This window comes from Gadus macrocephalus, chromosome 3, assembly GCF_031168955.1.
Source record: "Gadus macrocephalus chromosome 3, ASM3116895v1".
Taxonomy (NCBI): domain Eukaryota; kingdom Metazoa; phylum Chordata; class Actinopteri; order Gadiformes; family Gadidae; genus Gadus; species Gadus macrocephalus.
The window spans coordinates 16,910,526-16,932,078 of NC_082384.1; the positions used below are offsets into that span (position 1 = coordinate 16,910,526).

General features: G+C 42.3%; 1 protein-coding gene across 1 annotated transcript in view; it reads right to left on the reverse strand.

The window, feature by feature from the left end:
- lrba (LPS-responsive vesicle trafficking, beach and anchor containing) overlaps positions 1 to 20,473 on the reverse strand; it is a 184,719-nt gene extending 164,246 nt beyond the window's left edge. Inside the window, 3 exon segments of the mRNA XM_060046267.1 lie at positions 1,286 to 1,386; positions 4,398 to 4,629; positions 19,554 to 20,473. Of these exon segments, the coding sequence (XP_059902250.1) occupies positions 1,286 to 1,386; positions 4,398 to 4,629; positions 19,554 to 19,739 (519 nt within the window). The 5' untranslated portion in view covers positions 19,740 to 20,473.
- Between the last annotated feature and the right edge of the window lie 1,080 nt (positions 20,474 to 21,553).

A 21,553-nucleotide genomic window follows, 5' to 3' on the forward strand; every position in this document is an offset into this window, starting at 1 on the left:
GTCAAAATGATGTAGGTCATGGTCACGTTAGGGGTCCAACCTCATCTCCACTCAACCTACAGTATTTCCCCAGCCTCACTGTCTTTGCCCCAGATTGGGCTTCAAAGGGAGACAAGAAGAGAGGGGAGATGGTGAGGAAGTGGGGGAGCTAGAGCACAGGGTGGAACAGGAGAGCCACCAAAGCAGACGTTCCCAATGTCTTTGACAGCTGCAGCAGTCTGCTGATCAATGGGTCCCACTTTGTCTCCATTACTCTGCTTTGCTCTCTGTCCCTCTCTTTCTTGCCTCTCACACTCACTCTCCCTTCAAGACATCAAAGCCTGCTGTCACGGATCCATTACACACACACACACACACACACACACACACACACACACACACACACACAAAAATCTCATTGTGTTCTGCACTACACAAATGTAGATGAGACCCTAACCCCTGCCAACACATACTTGTCAAGCATGTAAAGCGCTTTGAGTATCTTGAAAATGAATATGTAAAAAGAATAGGTCAATGAGTTATGTCACAACATATCACAGCACCAATGTGACACCAAATCAATTATCGGACACTAAATTACCTAATCTATAATAATGGGTGAAATCAGAATTTAATTTCTGAATTTCGTCACTTTGTTGAGAGCGTTCAGATGGTTCAGAGCTGAAGAGCTGCTTTGTGTTATCATCTGATCCGAGTGGGGATGGAGGTATAGGAGGAGGTGGGCAGATCCAGTGTTGCTAGCACATTCTTTCTGCTGACACACACACACACACACACACACACACACACACACACACACACACACACACACACACACACACACACACACACACACACACACACACACACACACACACACACACACACACACACACACACACACACACACACACTCCAACGGTCAGAGTCCTCTCCTGTTGACCCAGATGTCACTTCCACTATATTTCCCCAGTAGACGAATCCCAATGGTAAGTGTGTGAGTCCATTAATGGGTTGATGAAACCATTTATATGAGGTTGAGAAATTAATAAATACATGACATTCACGAACATTCAGCCAACAAAAGTAAAATGATGAAAAGTGATATTATAATGTCATTGTCAATGTCATTTAGGTTGCAGCCACGTAGGAAGACCTGTGTACCATCTCAGTGTCGGATGAAGTGAATTGCATTTCAAAAGACTATAATTTCAGCACAGGGACAGGGTTTATGATCCTCTAGCCTTCCTGAGACATGGAATGGTTTTGGACAACCATGGTGTTGTGCTGCGTGAAGGTCACTTACCCACTGGCCTCTCTCTCCTTGTAGTTTACTGAAAAACAGCTTCAATTCCTTCACTGTGATGCTGTAGCTGGCCAAAACTCCCAGCATGTCCACCAATAGGTCTGCACAACACACAGACAGACACCCGCACACGCACACACACACACACACACACACACACACACACACACACACACACACACACACACACACACACACGGGGGTTAATTCTCAATGAACAATCATCCGTCGAATCACTGTGTTGTTCATTCAGAAATAAGGATATAGACCGTAAGAGAAGCTTATCAGCTCTTCTTCATGATCAACTTAAATGTACAATCTCATTATGGAGGAGACTAGAGGATAGAGATCAAGACTCAGTGTGTTTTCTCAATGTGCCCCAGATCCTTTCTGATTGTGATTGTCAAAATCTTGGGGCTGTCCAGTTCTGGTCGGTTGGTCGATTGGTTGATCGATATGCACTTGTTCGACCAAATTCTCATTGGTCAGACAATTGCTGACGTGTGTCGTCTATATAATAGCGACGCTACTTGACACAGCGCTCCCTGGCTCGTCCGGCGTGTGAACCCATTTATATTGAGGCTCTGCCCTAAGCGATTCGGCTAGCACTGATATTTAGGCTAGCAGGGAGGGAGAGTAGAATGCGCTGTGGTCGACCAATCGATTGGTCACAGAGTTGGTTGAATTTCAGTAGACCAATATTGAGTTTGGTTGACCACAGCCTGACAAAATATATTCATAAAACACCCATTCAATTGCAGAATCACAAACCACAACTCAAAACACGAAGAATCCATCCACAGGAACAATCTATGGGAAGGCCACGGTTATTTGGATTTGACACTTCTGTACCCTATAAGATGGCTAGTTAGGAATTTAATCTTTTGAACAGAGACCATGTCAAGCCTGTGGCTTGATTATGGTTGCGGTTTAGTTACTCTTTAATAAAAAAAGGCGTTTATGGCGATATGAGATAAGAAGAGCATGCCTTTAAACAAAGCCAGGTCTGTAGCCTGCACCACTATACAGTGAGGCTTCAGCGTCTAACAATACCCCTAGCACGTAAGGCAGATTAAGCTCATTCCCGTAGCCAGCTATGGAGAAACCAAGGTGCGGACCTCTGTCATTTTTCTAGAAATAAAGAAATACAATTAGAAACGAAATACAACTGTATGCAAAATCAGCTGTTGAGAACTTCTCTGAGATGAGCAAATGCTTTATTCTTAATTCAGAGACTCTTAATTACAGAGTTACTTTGCGCCCCCTTCCCCCTAACAAAACCGAACCCCTGCATAATAGTTTTACTGAACAGGCACCGTCTACTTCAGAACACAGAACAACACATTTAGCACTTTAATGTTTATATGTCGGCCCACGCTCTACCCTCAGCGATTCACAATTATAGTTTTTGTACAGAGGATCCAAGAACAACAGTTTTTTGCCGGAAGTAAAAGATATTAAGGGGGTTAATTTGGTCAACCTTTGTTTGGAGCCCCATGCGAGTAAAATACCGCGATAATAAGACCACTAAAAGGTTTTGTTAGACCAGCTGTTAGGCTTCAGTTGCTTTATTTGATGGTGTAAAGGAACAGTTCGCCCTAGCGATGGCTCAATTATTACATGGGGCCGGACCTCATGACTCCATGTGGCCTTGTATATTTACTGATGGACCGAACCACTTCACTATCAGGGGATTTTATCGTGCCTCTCAGTTAGTTGCATGTCTCTGGAGCTCATTTAGTTTCACCCAGTGACCTGGACTTCTCCCGCTGCGCAGCACTCAGCACAGCTGACGGATCTTCTTGCACATCAGTGAATGACGGCTTTTACCAGAGCTGCACCACTGTGCACTGCCCCTTTAAAGCCCCCCCCTGTCCAATGGCCTCCTCAGTACGTGAGCCAGTTTATAGCACAGAGAAATTAATCATTTTACCCCCAATAAGTTTCATTCCATTTGACAACGGCAAGGAACACTTTCAGGTCCATGCACAGACAAAGGGTTCTGCGTGGTTCTGCATGTCGCTTAAAGAATAAAATCTGTATTTGCATCCACCTAGTTAGAGCCAAACCCCATTTCTCTAGCTTGACTGAGCAATCCCTCTGGGCCAACGCTGTTCTGGCAGGCAAATGTTCACTGAGCCGCACCCAGGAGGATTAATTCAGACCAATTTGGAGACGGAAACAGTAGGAGTAAGACCTGCTTCAGACTACACAGGGTAATAGTGTCCGATCTATCACCCTCAATTGTCATTGAACAATGGAAGGGATTTTGCCTTTAATAAATGGAAGGAAAGCCAGAAACTGGAGGTTTTAAGGAACACGTTCCAGGATTGGGACAAAAGAAGCAAGACATCAGATTTAAAACCAAAAAATCTATTATGTGCTAAATCCGGAGTTGATTTGATTCTAAAAGGAAAATAAATGGGTAACATTCATCTCCATTTATTTTGCTATTGTGGTCTACAGCATGAGGCTTTTATTTGTAGCATTGATTGCTAATATAGGGCTTTTACATTGTCAATAATGTCTTATATCAAGCTTTTATTTACATATTCTGGTTCAAAGTAGAGTTCTAATATCAAGCTTTATTTTGTCATCGTGGCCTAGTATGCCGATTTTCAATTGAGGCGCTCATACACAACGGTACTAAAAAAGTATCACAATGTTGCCGTGGGCCGTAACCATGGCATCGCTAGTGGAGTTTGATCATTTAACAATAAAAACTGACTCAGGCAGTTTGATTAGGAAAACATAAATAGAGCAGCAAAAAGCGAAAGAACAACCATCAAATCACACCATCAAAACCCTGTAACTGAAAAACAATAGTGGATTAGACAATCCTTCAGGAGAATTAGGAGAATCCGTTATTTCCTTTTCTTTGAAAGCATACTCTCGGAAGTATGCGTTGCCTTTCCCATACTTGGTCGTAATGTACACAAGCATATATTATGGTAATGTCTAGATTCAACTATTATTGTCACAGAGATATACCGCGCCTTAAAAAAACCTTGGTAGAAATGCACTACAAAACCCGACTGATCACAGTGCATTAATGATGCCAGTTTCGTCAAAAAGCGCTGGTTGCCGTTGAGAAAAGGCAGGTCCTCTTTACCTGCGATCATGCTGTCGGTGGAAGCCACTCGCTGCAGCACCAGCTGGATGAGGGCCATGTCCGTGCAGGCCTGGAGGTTACGGATGCTCTTCTTCAGGATGGCCGTGAAGATGCTCCACACCTCGGCCTGGCAGGTGGGCTCACACTGGTCGAGGAGCTCCACCATGCAAACGATGCTCTCACACTCCTGGATGATGAAGTTCATCTCCAGGTCAAACTGCCCGCCAACCAGCTGCAGGTGGGTGGGGAGAGAGAGTGGAGGAGTTGGGGTTGGGTAAGAAATAGGTAAACAACTAATAAATGGACACATTCATAGAACCGACTGTAAAAGGAAACTTCGATTACTGGTGTATTATTAGAGTGCATTCATCGGCAGTAGATCTTTTTGTGTGTGGATGTTTTTCATGCTTTGGTGTGTAGTACTAAAGTGATGAAGGATCAGGGCTTAATCATGAAAGTAGACTGACGGTGTTCAAGGTAAGGTCACACAGAGGTAACCCTGTGTGCTCTTTTCTATTCCAGAGTGTGTACATATTTCAAAGTCAAAATTTATATACAATTATTTACCAGACATATTTAACGAGAAACGTTATCATAGAGATGGGTAGGGTGAAATGGGTGATCTATCGCAGATATATAATGTCCATTTTGTCTGGGAATAATTGAAATGAGCGATACTTTTCATATTTGTCATTTGTGATTGCTTGCCAGCCACAGAGACAGCTATATTGTGAACCTTGCACAAAAGAAGGAGATAAAGGAAATAACAATTGTGTTGTCAACATCCTCAAGGCAATAAATAACAGTATTTTGTTCAGAGACAAGCAGGATGTGCCTGGGTGCTGAGAATTGGGTAAATCGGGTCAACACTATCTGCTAGAAACTGTCCCATTAAAATGAGCAAGAGCAGATTAACTGCAAAAGTGAAAAAACTAATTATATAGAGGCGTGTGCCATTAAAGGGGTGGTCCATCCCAGATACAAAACTCCACCATTAGCCCTACACCCCATCAAACAAAACAGTGACCTTCTTCGGAAAAGAAGGAGCAGACTGAAATATACGGGGTCAAACGTTTGCAGTAAGCCGCCATCGGTAACAACAGAATCATCCACTCAAACCTTTAATACGAGAGATCATTGATGTAGTAGCCATTAGAAAAGGTCAGTGCCACGGGGTATGAAACGACATCGACTGATCGCCTAAGTTCATCATTAGCTCTGCCTTCTCCGCCCGGCACGTTCCGCCTTCCCCAGCCGGCCAGGCAGTCAGAGGAACATCAGCCAGACGGACTGATGTGTGAACGCGGGGAGGCGGGAGGCGGGAGGCGGGAGGCTTGGTGATGGCCGCTGATTGTGACAGGGCGTTAACTGATTCATTGGCCTGACGGGGAGGCCCCACCCATCTCCATCCATCAGGGTCAGCTGGCGGCGGGCAGATAGAGTACACCGAGGATGACGGAGGACGAGGCTTCAGAACGGGCCGTGGCTTGACCTGATAAGAGAGATTGATCGATGGGCCGATAGATATATGGATAGATCGCAAGTTACGATTTGAGGGGGGTCAGTTTCTGTAGAGGGCTTAATTTGAGGCCCTGTCCACACGGATGAAAATCATGCGCAAAGGTCTGTTTGGTGTGAATCTCCTCAAGTTATAGCACCCTTTTTCCCCGTCTCTCTTTTTTGCACATTGCACCCGTCATTTAAATAGACTTAAATGAAAAAGTGTGATGATGTTGTTAATATTATGGATGAAAATGTCAGACTTCATGGGAAAATGTCAGTATGGAAAATGGTAGCAATCACACTTCAATGTTAACGGGTTAGCAGTATGTATTTGACACATTCAATAATATATCAGGCTGGTATATCTGCTGTCTTGTGTTTTTCCACCGCCTGATCAAACTCATCTCTAGAATGGGGATGCTTCGACAAACTAGCTATTGAAAGAACCAGTAACTCCTTGAACTTTCAAGGAGTTCTTAAAATGCAAGACAGGTCATGACTTCATCAAACAAGCCATTTCCCCTTCTTATCCACCCTATAAATCATTCTCAAGAGTATATTGATGCCGTTACTTTCATCGAGTTTCTCAAGTCTTCTTTTAGATTGATTTCACTTCATCACGACTGCACTCATGGTTTAGCCCTACTGTTTTATTGGAAGCACTAATAAAAAGTCAAGCAATGTCAAAGTGTGGAGGCTCAATCAGTTAAGCTTCATCAGGGCAAACTGGACAGAAGCCATTAAGGCTTCAAAGAAATAGGTTGCAGACTCTGACCCGCAGACTGATCAAATTAAGAAAGCTCTTGATCATACCGAAAACATGTATAATGATTTACCTTTATTGGCTGATCTAAAGAGCACTCAAATGTATACTGAAATGTCTCTAGCAAATTTCTCAAAAGTAAAATTATTAATTACATTTCTAAAAGTTTATGGGATAAACTGCAAACCCTGCAGATCTGTAACCAAACACAGATGAAAAGTAAAAATGTGTTTCAAAAGCAGGCTTTAAATGTGCAACCTCAGGTCTTCAGGGATGGAGGGACCTAAAGGCTAAAAGTACAGCCGCCTTTGGCTTCAAGCATTCTTAGACTTGACGAAATAAGTTGTCAGAGAGTTCTTTCTAATGTTATACAAGGGTCACCACGACTTCTATGTCGCTATCCCGAGGACATCCTCCACCATCCCTTAAAACCAAAACCAAACCAAACCAAATCTAAAAACAACTATCAATTATGTCCTTGTTTTAAAATCCACCTCCAATAAGGAGAAGGCCGACCACCCGCATGATTGACAGACACAGTATAAAAATGGGTGACATGACGATCTCTAGCCAGGCTCGCGCTTACATTTAGGCCTAATCCCATTTCTACCCCTTGCCACTTGTTTTGAAGGGGATTGGGCCTTAGGCCCAATCCAATTTCTATCCCTTAACCCTTCCCCTTACCCCTTCCCCTTCCCCCTTCAAAACAAGGGGGAGGGGGAGGGGGAAGGGGAAGGGGTAGAAATGGGATTGGGCCTTACCCTCCTAAGCCAACGTCTCTGCAGCATGTAGACACCAGATCCCTGGCTTGGTAACCCTCCCTGGCTGCTCACCCCCAGAGGCCTGTCTGAATTAATCATGGCTGAGCAACCATGCAGCCACAAAACAACCCTCTTATAGTCCCAAACTGCAACCACACCATGGATGAATAGGAAGGTGGAGGAGGAGGATAAAAAGCTGGGAAGCCAAACCCACGATTTTTTTTACTATTGCTAGAACTAAACCAGGAAGGATACTCGCCGGCTCTACTGCCAAGCTATTTCAGACATATGTTTTTGTCAAAAAGAGGATTCACTTGCAGGTTGTGCATTATTTATGCATGCATCTGCAGCTTGGTATGTTTGTGTAGGTAACAACAAGCCTTGTCTATGCTTATCATCTCTATTGCAGTTGCCTCGAATTAGCATAACACAGTTATGCTTGTACGGTGCTCACATGAATGCATGTTGACCAAATTATAACTATCGGCAACATGTAACCAATTACCTGACTACAATGTTGGAAACCAGATGTTAATGGCATACGAATAAAATAAGGCGCAAGCAAATTGTGAGGCACAAGTAAAGCAAAAAACGTGCAAGACCATGGCTATAATTACATAACTACTCCAGGGTCATCACATATCCCCCACCCCCTAGAGTGCTTCTGCTTCATCTCCCTTGTCCCCAGGCCCAGCAGGGTTTGATGGAGACCGTGATGAGGACATCTCAGCTGTGACCTAGACCTTGGAGCCTGTAGGGCATCAGCTGCTTAGCTGTCTGACACATTCGCTTAGCATCTGAAATTTTGCTTACTACAAGTTTGGTGCAGCAACTCCCTGAACGATCAGCATGATACGTTGTTCAGGTCTGCATCACTGTTCAGGCCTGTGCCAAATCATGGTTAAAAGGCTAGGCCAGACATTTGTTCACCGTTTAGTCAATTACACAGCAATTAAAACCATGCAGATACCTAATACCAATTAAAGTTCAGTAACAGAAATGTGATGTATGTCATTAAGGAGCAGGCAGGATTTAACAATCTATGTCTTCATCAATACCTAGGCTACGCACATTATGGGATTAACCCAGTACATTTAGGCTGGGGGTAAGCCTAGCCACTATCCTGGCCCTGTGAAGGTAATCGTATGACAATGTGATACGGCGACTCCATGGGCCAAAAGGCAGAGAGAAATAGTGCATGTAGAAAGACATTATGACAGAGGCACTTTTGGGTAGACAGAAAATGGGAATAACTGACGGGGATATGCCAGCTCACCCCTAGCTGTTTGATGCTTGGGGTTTGGGACGGCATTATCGCCTGACTTTGTGCTGCACTCATCTCCAGTTTACTGCAGTTGAACAAGTAAATTGCAACTTGCAGTGGACACCGTTTTTTTGTCAGTAATAACGTGCATTACTACTTGCTAGGACCATGTTTGGTCAATTATGGGAGACAAAGAGGATGAAATTCAACCAAAACCTTGTTTCAACACCAACTCTGCAACCAAGAAGGGACACCAACATCTCCACTTCCTACGCAGACGGAAGACAGCCAGTCCATCACCTTCTGCAGAGGCACTGTGGAGAGCGTCCTGGCTGACAACTTTCAGAGCCATTGTGCAGGAACCCTTCCACCCATCACACAGACAGTTTGCCACTCTGCCTTCAGGCAAAAGGTTTCCCAGCATCAGAACCAGCTCTGCTAAGTTCTGAAACAGCTTCTGTCAACAAGCTGTCAGCCTTATGAACACTGTCGCTGCTAGATTATCTATTTTATGTCTAAAACGTTAAAGCCCAGCAGTCACACCATGCCACAATCTTGCCTTTGTAGTTGTTTGTTGTCTTGTCTTTTTGTGATTGCAGAAATTCTGTATTTATTGTGACAATAGGGGAACTTTTAGCCCCTTACTCCATGAGAAACTACATTTTGTTAAGATGAATACGGAAGATTGACCATAAACTTGACTGACTTTCTTACCAAACCTCACATACATACTACTAGTTACCTGTGTTTAACTGTACCAAGCATGGATCGTTTTGCAGAGTGATGGGGGAGGAGGTTCTACTTGTAGTAGCTCCGGTATAGGGAATGCTACTTGTAGGGAGCATAGGTGGAGGAGGCGTCTAGAAGACGGAGGAGGTGTTGCTCATATGAAGGAAGATCTGTTGCTTGTAGGGGTATTGGGGGAGGAGGTGTTGCTCATAGGATTGAATGAAGGAAGATCTGTTGCTTGTAGGGGTATGAGGGGGGAGGAGGTGCAGCTAATGGAGCGGGAAGGCATGTGTTGCGTGTTGATACTAGGGCTAAAGGGGGTGTCTGTTGTAAAGTGTATGGGGGCGGAGCTGTTGTTTATACAGGGCGAGGGTTCATAATAAGTTAATTAGTTATAATACGTTTATTCAACATTTCTAACTCCCACGTTGTCCCACCGTTTGACCAAGGTGGATGTAATAATTACTGTTAAAGTAGTAAGCAAACTCGACTATGGACAGGCTTAACAAGGCTTTTCTGGGGGGCTGCCCCTCTTACAAACGTTCAAGCATAGGGTCAGCTCCACAAATGGGTACAGAGATGGTGGCAATTTATGTCTTAATTATCTACTAAAAAGGGACAAGGACACTGCAGCCTGGAAATATTTCATCCTGCAATACGATCACTTCCTTATGAGATAGTATACTACAGGCTGGACTGTTACAAAATATCCCATCGCAATGGTTATAGCTGTTTACACCTAAGCTCACGACACCGCTTTCAAATGTATAACTTTGAGAGAATGAGAATTGGTCCGAGGTGGGAGGGAGATATTCATAAAAGGAAAAGATTTATTGGTAAAAGAAAATGGATAATTTGAATAGATGCAGAACAGATGCCCAAAAATAACCCCCACTGAGCTTTAGAGGTCAGAACCCTCTTAATGCTGCAACTCATTGCACTCATTAATAGCCTTGGTCAGACAGAGAGACAACTGAGCAAATTAGCAACAAGCCTTCAACAAAACCCTCCCTGTGTTCATCTCCCCTGTCCATAAACTTCCTGTAGGTTTCCTTGAGCAAGATACCCATCTCTCAGCTAATACTTACTGACACGTATCTGAACTCATTGTTGCTTTGTAAAAAATAACAAAATAGTATATACAATTGTATGTAAATGTCTATTAGATGGAAAATATAATCTCATTCTTTTTTTAAACTGACTGTATACTGAAATGACTAGCAAATGTGACATTTCATGGTGAATCAATGTTTAATGTTCCATTCAATTCGTTAGTGTCATAATCCCCTTGAAAGGAAGTAAACTCCATATAATTATTCAGAATGAATGTGGAAGAATAAGGAAAAGTAAAGAAAAAACAAAGGCACGGTGGGGAAATGAACCCATCAGAATGTTGGTGTCAAGAGTTTAGGAGCATATCCTAGTTTTCTGGGATGCACTGCTTCTTGAATAAAACATGCATGATTAGGCATTTTTCACAGTTTGATATGAAGGAATGAACATCTCCCTGATTAGTTTTGGAAATCTTTACGGTATAGGATAAGAAAAACGTCCTCTCTGTTACTATATGCCATGTTAAGACAATTCACTAGGGGGGTTTGGGAGGGAAGGCAGTGTAATCTTGAAACAGAACAGGAAAGCAGACATTGTTTGTTTTTCCACACAGAAAACCCTCTGAGCGGGTTGGTGCACAACACATTAGTGCGCGTTGATGAGCAGTTGAGATAGGAAAGGAAGGCTTTCGGCTAAAAATAGAAGTTGGGTCAGAGAAGTGATCCATTGTTCAGAAGAGTTGCTGATGAGTGGGAAAGTACAGATCTACAACACACACACATCCAAAATAACACACACACACACAGGTCTGCTATTATGACACACACCAATGCACTACTTCTGAAACCTCTTGGTGACCCACCTCATTGGATTTTTCTCATTTGTTAGCGAAGCGCGCCATTTTGAAACACCTCCCTTGGCATTTCCGGCAGTCAGTGGAGAGCGGCAAACAGGAAAGGCGGAACCAGTGAAGAATGACAAAAGGTCACGTTGGAATATTCATGACATGGACACCTCGATGCAGAGGAAGGGGCATTGTTATGCGCATCACTAGTAGGATGACTCTATGCTTTTCAAAACTCTGAAACAGGTAGTGAAGCATGATTATACTAGGGATGCATGGTCATCCGGGATGATCTATGGTCTTCTGCTTCCCTCTCACATGCCTCAGTAACACATAACACTTAGCAAAGAATCCCCAACCCCCACCTGATCTGTCCCCTTGAAGTCTTTCACTTGTCCATCTGTAACAGGAGTCCCCCCAAACCTAAACACAATGGCCACTTATTTTCTTAAATCTAAATGTTCAGACACTGGCTCGGATACACTGAATTAATGGACAAGGTAGACATTTTGGTCTGTTTACAGATGACTGAATCACTGACCGAACATTTAGAGTGGTTTGGGGGGTTTTGTTTTGTTTTTCAACATTATAAAAACGGAATAATGTTAATATACTGGATATACAAATGTAAGCACATGAGCCAACACGTAGGATACACAGAGAATACTATATTGATCATTTATCATTATCTCTGTATATGGAGGCCATTGAAAAACATTTTGAAAGTGTTCATGAGAGAATTGGCACAATGGAAGTAAAAGCAAAGAAAATCAATCAAGGTTAGACAAACACAGTCAGCTTTCGTAAGATTGGAATAAACGTATGGATCGCAATCAGCATGGCTTCAATAGTGGATACACCATCGAGACTGACTGTTGTGGAAGCCTTGGCAAGGTTGGCAAGAGCTGCTGGTCATCAGTCACCATCATGCTTGACCCATTATCGTGGCCTTTGATACCATGAACCACCTTGTTCACTCTTTCCCAACTTGTTATCAGAAGGACTGTGGGTTGAGGCGTTTCAACTGTCCTCTGATCTCCCAATGAACTCTGTAAAACATCTGGAAGATGTGGTGGTTCCTGTCAGAAAACTTGCACAGTGGTACAGCACAAGGCTCAGCTTATTTGCCAGGTCGTGGCCGTCTCTCAGCTAGACTTCTGCAAAGCCTTCCAGGCTGGGTCTGTTTTCCAACCAACCAAACCTTGCAAACCACGCTACAGCTAACTCCCCACGCACAATGCATCGCTCATCAAAACCTGTCTCACAACCCACCTATTGCAGTCCAAACCAAAAAGCTATTCCTTACTCTGATCTGGGTGTTATTTGTAAACTTGCAGACCCAGCAATTTGTTTTTGTAGTTTGCCCTACATGCTTTCATGGCTCTATGCCTAATAATGAAGTCACTTTGGATAAAAGGTTTTTAAAGCTCTATAATTTAGTAGTATGATTCAAATACAACAATTTGTATGAATGATTTGGTAATGTACAAGGCTGAAAGTCATGAAATATTAAGAATAGAATATAGCAATATATTGCAACTTTCGATAGTAAATAGGTCTCATCCTTTCCCATTACGTTTCATAATATGTGCTTTAACTGCAGACTTTCAGCTTTAATTTGAGGGTAATTACATCCAAATCAGGTGAATGGTGTAGGAGTTACAACAGTTTGTATATGTGCCTCCCACTTTTTAAGGGACCAAAAGTAATGGGACAAATTAACAATCATAAATCAAACTTTCCCTTTTTAATGCTTGGTTGCAAATCCTTTGCAGTCAATTACAGCCTGAAGTCTGGAACGCATGGACATCACCAGACTCTGGGTTTCATCCCTGGTGATGCTCTGCCAGGCCTCTACTGCAACTGGCTTCAGTTTCTGCTTGTTCTTGGGGCATTTCCCTACAGTTCTGTCTTCAGCAAGTGAAATGCATGCTCAATCGGATTCAGGTCAGGTGATTGACTTGGCCATTGCATATCATTCCTCTTCTTTGCCTTAAAAAACTCATTCGCAGTATGCTTCGGGTCAGTGTCCATCTGCACTGTGAAGTGCCATCCAATGAGTTCTGGAGCATTTGGCTGAATATGAGCAGATAATATTGCCCGAAACACTTCAGAATTCATCCTGCTGCTTTTGTCAGCAGTCACATCATCAATAAATACAAGGGAATCAGTTCCATTTACAGCCATACATGCCCACCCCATGACACTACCACCACCATGCTTCAATGATGAGGTGGTATGCTTTGGATCATGAGCTGTTCCTCTCCTCCTCCATTCTCTTCTCTTCCCATCACTCTGGTACAAGTTGATCTTTGTCTCCTCTGTCCATAGGATGTTGTTCCAGAACTGTGAAATCTTTTTTAGATGTTGTCTGGCAAACTCTAATCTGGCCTTCCTGTTTTTGAGGCTCACCAATGGTTAACATCTTGTGGTGAACCCTCTGTATTCACTCTGGTGCAGTCTTCTCTTGATTGTTGACTATGACACACATACACCTACCACCTGGAGAGTGTTCTTGATCTGGCCAACTGTTGTGAAGGGTGTTTTCTTCACCAGGGAAAGAATTCTTCCGTCATCCACCACAGTGGTTCTCCGTGGTCTTCCGGGTCTTTTGGTGTTGCTGAGCTCACTGGTGCGTTCTTTCTTTTTAAGAATGTTCCAAACATTTGATTTGGCCACACCTAATGTTTTTGCTATCTCTCTGATGGGTTTGTTTGGATTTCTCAGTCTAATGATGGCTTGCTTCACTGATATTGACAGCTGCTCATTGGATCTCATGTTGACAGCAACAGATTCCAAATGCAAATAGCACACTGGAAATTAACTCTAGAACTTTTATCTGCTCCTTGAAAATGCGATTATGAGGGAATAACACACACCTGGCCATGGAACAGCTGAGCAGCCAATTGTCCCATTACTTTTGGTCCCTTAAAAAGTGGGAGGCACATATACAAATTGTTGTTATTCCTACACCGTTCACCTGATTTGGATGTAAATACCCTCAAATTCAAGCTGACAGTCTGTAGTTAAAGCACATCTTGTTTGTTTCATTTCAAATGGTGGTGTATAGAGCCAAAAAGATTAGAATTTAGTCAATGTCCCAATATTTATGGACCTGACTGTATATTTGAAATGCATTTCACATTGTGCCATTCATTCCTGAGCTATTCCTAATATTTCAAGCATATCCTCCCCATCTTCCCTGTGGACTTAGCCATTGTGCCAGATGTTGAAGGGACAAAGATTGCAGAATAAAAAAATAGGTCAAGGGTAAGGAAATATCAGAACCATCATCAATCACTGGATTCTATTAGGCCATGGCCATTAACAGCATTAGACGAATCTCTCTCTCACACACACACACACACACACACACACACACACACACACACACACACACACACACACACACACACACACACACACACACACACACACACACACACACACACACACACACACACACACACACACACACACACCCTGATTGGATCCAATTGAAATATGGCCAACATATCAGAGGAGCACTTATTGAAATAAATTCCTTTGAATGTACGGTTCCTTTGGATATGTACCGTTCCATCATAGGTTTCCCAAGTATGTTACAACACCAGATCGCATTCCACATCTTTCATTGTCTAGGGCTTCCAAGGGGAAAGTCGTGCGATAAAAAGAGGTTTAGAAGGGTAAACGGTAGCATTTTGCATTGGAAAGAGAGTGCCATAAATAAAGCAAAATACAAAGGCCTCCTGCATGCTTAGATAGACTGTACCGAGCAGTACACATAAACAGTCTCAGCACCACCAAAGTCTAATCAGCAGAAACAATGGTTTCCCTTTGCTCACCCTCCCAACATCCAGCCGACGGTGGAGAGGGAATAGGAGTTAACATGTTATACTGGAGGCGGCAGGTGGTGCAGTAAGGTTGCAGATCGGTTGCAGACATGATTCAATTTCACCAGCCTCTAATGAAACATGGTGTGCAGTTAATAACAGGTCATAACTAATTTCATTACAAACACAAGGAAATGTGTGTCCACTTCATTACTCATTTGGAGCAATTCATGACATCCAAATATAGAGATTCAGAAATGACATTAATAAAAAAAGTTAAATGATGTTGGATATTGTGGCTAGGACATCATGAAGTAATCCAATTAAAAAAACAACAACAAGCCATTGTTGGGACTCACATTCAAGCAGGCATCGACACAATTAGCATGACTATCTATAGCATTACAAACGGCATATTCACAAAGCCATTTTATCTTCACATTTCTGCACAATGGATCTCTATCAGCGTAGCGACTTCCCTCCAGCAAGTAATTGCAGATTGGAGCTACCGAGCTGAATCCCGACTGGGAATCATGGCCAGAAATAAGAACATTAGGGCTGTTGACCTTAGGGGGTTCTGAGAGATGGTGAAAGTTAAGAATGAGGTTTGGAGAAAGTACTCTCATAGGTGGCCTGCAGAGATATGAGGCTCTAGTACAGCAGTGAATATTCAGTCTCTCTCTAATCGATCTGTCATTCTTAAATTCTCCTTGATAAACAACCTGACTGAGAGATAAGCCAGGTGCCTCTAAGCCACTACAACAGAAACAAAACAAAAAAATCGAATGCTTCGCATTGCACACAGAAAAACATTATCTTATTGAGCAAATACTATGCTATGATGACTCATGCAGATTTACAGGTCGGGCAGCACAACATGATGATGATATTCTAAATGAAGTAATGCTTACTATTTTAATGGCCGGTGTGGCGACAAGGCTGTCATTTGATAAACAGGTATTTTGAGTGTTGTGCTGGAACATCCTAAGGGCGAGTGCACAGAGCCGAAACAAGAGACGCCTCTCACCATGCGCCTTCAGCAGTTAGCCTTTCAATTATAAATAAAGAGTTTGTTAGAGGAAATATCATCTTGAAACCTCCCGAATGTTGCACCCATATGTTGCCTACATGACAAGGGCAGGCCAGCAGAAAGGAGCCATGGCAAGCCTGAGACACGGTCTACCGGCCGGCTGAGCCCCCAGGGAGCCTAACGGTGCCTGGTGGGCTTTGGTCCGGTTCCTCTCATTACTGCACACCTTGTTGTATTGGCTGAGTTTTCCATCTTAGGGAATCTAAGGGTGCTATCCCGCCTGCTCCAGAAAAGGTACAAACATTTTACATGAGTTTGATCCGATTATTGATTTAGAAATTTAGTTTTTTTAAGGCCTAGTATGAATACTAGGTAGTGCTATTCCCTTCCCTCATTATGTCGGCCTTTGTAATGCGTCATTCAAAATGAACCATACTACCTCAGTCCATTCCTTAAGCCAAGTTGTTGTTGTTTTCGACCCACACTTGTTTAATTTATTTCAACTTTCACCTCTCAAATCTGGTCATTTTCCAAAGAACACTGTATTTAAAAAATAAATAACATTGCAGAACATTATTCTCATAAATAGGAATGCAAAACCATGGAGAAAACCAACTAATGAGGATAACTGGCAAGACTGGATCAACATGGTCACAGAGATGCCTAAAAGATTGAATAAATAAACATTTCTAATCATACCACGATAGGTCTAACCAACATTAAATTTAATGTTGAGACTTCTATGTACTCTAGTCTGTGAAGTAACTGTAAATGTGTTGACCCCATCTGATGAGCTGTTAGCTAAATAAATAAAAGGCAAATAAAGCAGGAAACACCTATAACCTGTTTGATTCCATTAACATTCAATGAACTATTGTCATAAAAACCATGGTGATCCTTTTGTTTTGTGAAATATATTTTGTGAATCAGTTATAAAACCCGACTGCACTAACCAAATATCCTGAGCTTAATAATACATTTAATATATACTATGGAATTGAATCAAGACGGCACAATGAATGTTCACTACTTACAAAAACTTAAACCAACACAGAGAAGGCAAACAAATAGAGCATTATTATTACGTAGCCCACTGACCTATAAGTGACCGAGCAGTGACTGTACCACTGGTGACCATACATGACAGACTAGGACAACACTGGAACACTGTCTCATTTGTATTGTGCGGAAATAATGTCACTCTGAAAGAAGGCTTAGAACACCATTCAGCCATTGTTTTTGTTTGAGTTTTAAAGAGCAGGGCTTAATGTAAAACTACTCACTGAAATTAGACAATGCCTTAATAGTCAAGACAGTCATATAGCATAGAAAACCCAGGAAATGCTTAACAAATTGGGCATGGTTGTATTGGACCGACATCGGATCCCATGGGATCACAGAATCAGACAGTTTGCCGTTGCCACATCAGACGTTGTCACAGTACACAGAAAGACAACCACGTCGCATAATTACTAAATAAAAGTAGGTTTTATTCTTGAAGCTAAAAATACACCTTTGCTACATGAATTATTAGGGTTTTATCTGTCACATTTTTTGCACACATCAATTTTGCCTTGCTCTGAGACTATTTTAGGAGAGATGGAATACTATCTAAAAAAAATGTTTGTCCATGATAAATACCAAATTGGGAATTAGGTTGCATACAAAATCCTATAAAGCAAGCCGCACTTAATAGCATATATTAATAACAACAGGTATCCACAGAAACACTGAATATCTAATTATAATAACTGAACATAGCCATAACATAATGGAACTCAATGGAAATCTGGTTTATATATTCCATCATTTTTGCCAACCTGCCTCCTGACAATCTTACGTCACACACGCAACAATATACACACACACTCAGGGTTTGTTTTGAAGTGGCCTACATACAATACATTGTGTGAGGGTGTATCTACATACACCACATTTGGTTTCCAGAAAAAAAAAAAGAACGACCCCAGGAAGATGGCTGCCTTCTGGCTGACCTTGCATCAGGACAGAACCCATGTGGCATTCCACAGTCTCAAATCACCCATTTCCTGTGTCACCTCACTGCACCTTGCCAACTGTGACGGGCAAAGGCCTGTCGCAGCCCATACCACATAACATTGAGTAAAAAGGCTTATGAACTGTAAATGGTTTACACATTCATTATTCAGTGACGACCCCTTAGACTGGAGATTGCTTACGAAATGTTAACAACGAGTTGTGCGAGACTTTTTACTTCACTTATTTGCAAAGTAGGCCAACTGCTATCATACAAACAATCAAACGGCTAGATGTCAAAGAACAGACTTATATTTTGCATTAAAATATTTGAAAGTGTGGATTTGGAACAACCATCACTTGTTCCGGGAAGAGTTCAATGAGCAAACGCCATAAGTTCAAGGAAGTTAATACCATGGAACGGTTTCTTGTGATAAGACTGGATGAAAAAGGTGTAAAAATAGTATTTCGGTCTAAAATTAAAGATTCCCTCGTGAAGCCATTCAAAAGATTTGATCAACATGAATCATAACTTTACTTATTCACTATTGTTAACTGGTGCCCAATACTTTTTAAGTGTCCCAAATCACCTTTGTCCACTGGTTTACACTATGACAGTCAGAGAAAAGCTTTTGTTTACACATCCATTAATGGCTGAAAGGGTATTACCGCTTTCTTGTAGGATACATTGGGAGTGGACGGGGCAGGTTTGAGGTTAAGGCTTGTTTGTTTGTTTTTTATCTTTGCGACAAGGCCATTGAGCCCCCGTGGGGACAGTTGTCTCTGTGACAGCCAATTCCACGGAGTCCAAGTGGAGCTTCCCTCCCTGTGGATTCCATTGTGCCATGACTAAAGTGACGGGGCAGTTCTGCAGGTTCCACCTCCACTCCCTCCTCCCACCTTAACGGTCGAACTATCGTTGCAGGCAAGGTGTACTTCCTTGTTACTTTCATTCATTCACCGGCCACTGCGCAATAACACATTTCATAGACATGGTAGTAGGCCTAAAACGCGCCCATCAGTGTCTGTCAGTGTGTCAGACAATAAGCCAATAGCAACACAATGTGATTTTCAACCTTATGATAGCCTATTGAATCTTATCCCGAAACATTTTTCCAAATGTTCATTCATACACAGTCCCATATATTGCCAGGGCAAAGCGTAAATCCAAATACATACTACAATTCCATGTTTAATAAATACAGCTTAGGTTATCGCTATGCCATTGCCAATCTTATGCTTTATAATTCACATTTTATAAAACAGTGTCAGAGCAGTCTTCTAGCCCATCATCGTTCAAGAATAGCGTGGTGAGGGAGGTGGACATATGCAAGTGTGTGAGGTGTGCAAGGCCTACTCTGAGCTCGTATAATCAGCTTACCAGGTTGAAGACGGTCTCGACAATGTCTCGGTTGGAAACTTCGCCAACTTCCACCAGGCCAGCAAGTACCGCGAATTTCATCCGTATTCCCCTGATGGGGATTCCGGGGTTAAGCGCCACCGCGTTGGATGTTTCCCCATTTCCATCACTTGTGTGGGAAACACTCAATGTCTCTTCACTAGCCATTTCTCAGGGAAGGCAGTAGGCTTACAGGTAAAACACCTGTTCACTTACAATGGACGGGGACGGGGACGGGGGGGGTGCAATGGATATCGCCGGAGAAATATACTTATCTATTGGTCTTCCGGATGAGCCACTGACAGGGTACAGACCAACTAATATTATCTTCCCTCTCCATCCAAATCACTTTAACAAGAACTACCAGGAATACAGATGAAAGACCGAGGAGGATATGTGGCTACGACAACAGTACGTGGTAGTTGTCTGTCAACTCCTCTGCCTCGTCAGAAACTTGATACGAGGATGAAGTGATGCAGTTAAAACGCAATAAGAAAATTCCCGCTGCTGGAGGAAACGATAGCAAGAGTAAAAGGAGTGCAGAATCCCCTACTTTGTCCTCACTGTCAAGGTATAAGCGACCCGGTCAAGCGGCTTTAGTGTCCAGGGTACTAGCGTACAGGAGCGTAACTTGCTATTGTCACTGGCTCTCCACACTTGACAGGTAGCGAACTGCCAAGAGTAAAAAAAAAACTCCGAAACGGGGTCAAATCCGTCCACAGCTCCGGTCAGAATAGACGAAGGACATAGGTCCAGTCGTTGTCCCTTTAGGAACTCCTCGACTTAATTCAATGTCGGAGTTAACCTAGTCCCAACGCCTGCTCTTCCTGATTTAGCCTGCACCGTAGCTTCAGCTCGTCCCCGCCATGACAGCATACTCCTTCAACGGGTTGAGCATGCGCAGTCGGAGTTGGGTCAGTAGAATGGCTCAGGTGTGGAGCACAGGTGCTCTCCTCCTCCTCACGCAAAAACACTTCGCTGTCGTCTGGGACTGTTCACTTACAAATAATAAAAGGGCGTCAGTCAACTAATGTGATAGGAAAACGTGTATCGCTAATTATAATATCTGAATGAGAGCATTTAGAACGCTAATATGAGGAAACTAAGCACATTATCTAGCCTACATTTTACGGGTGCTATATAGATAGATGCATAATGTCCTGGCAATAGCCCTTAGTTATTCATATATTATTGTAGGACATATTAGCAATATGTTCCATACAATATATAGGCCAATTACTATGCATATAGTAGCCCTGGAATTAAAACAACGAAACAATGATAACTCGACATTTCAAATATGTATAACTGAATGGGGATCTACATTAATCATCGGAATTATCATGCATCTCGTCCATAATGACACTATGAAATTAAATGAAACACTATGGATGCATTATTTCTCTATTTGCATTGACTTTAGTTCCCTGTCATTATGTCCCTTAATGTCTATTCTGAAAGGTGATGCAATATTTGTATCTCAGTGGGATACCTCCGCTGGGATATGGCCACAAGAACAGTATTTATATAGGAGCGATGCTGAGCACTTCCTAAAGGTCATTATAATACCTGATTTTAATTTAAGTATCTCTTCGCAAATACTTGTTCGCAACACACATTGTGTTGTCATGGAAATATTAAAAGTTTGGGGATGAACGGCGGATATGTTGAGAAAATGTATTTTCAGAGGACCTACCAACTGCCAAGATGTATTTAATTTGTTCGAGTTTAGATTGATATGACAGCAGGTCGCACCCAAACATACCTGAAAGTCAGGTTCAAAGGACACAGTTACAGATTTAGAACAATGAACATTACTAATGAGTTACTACTAGTCCTATAAATAATTGTCTATGTCCTGATTTGTAAGATATACATTGTTATATATTCAGTAGCCTATGTTATATAGGTCGTCTTAGATATAGTTTGACCACATTTATATTGTAGGTTTGTTTCAATCTTTTCACCTTGATACTTTTTGC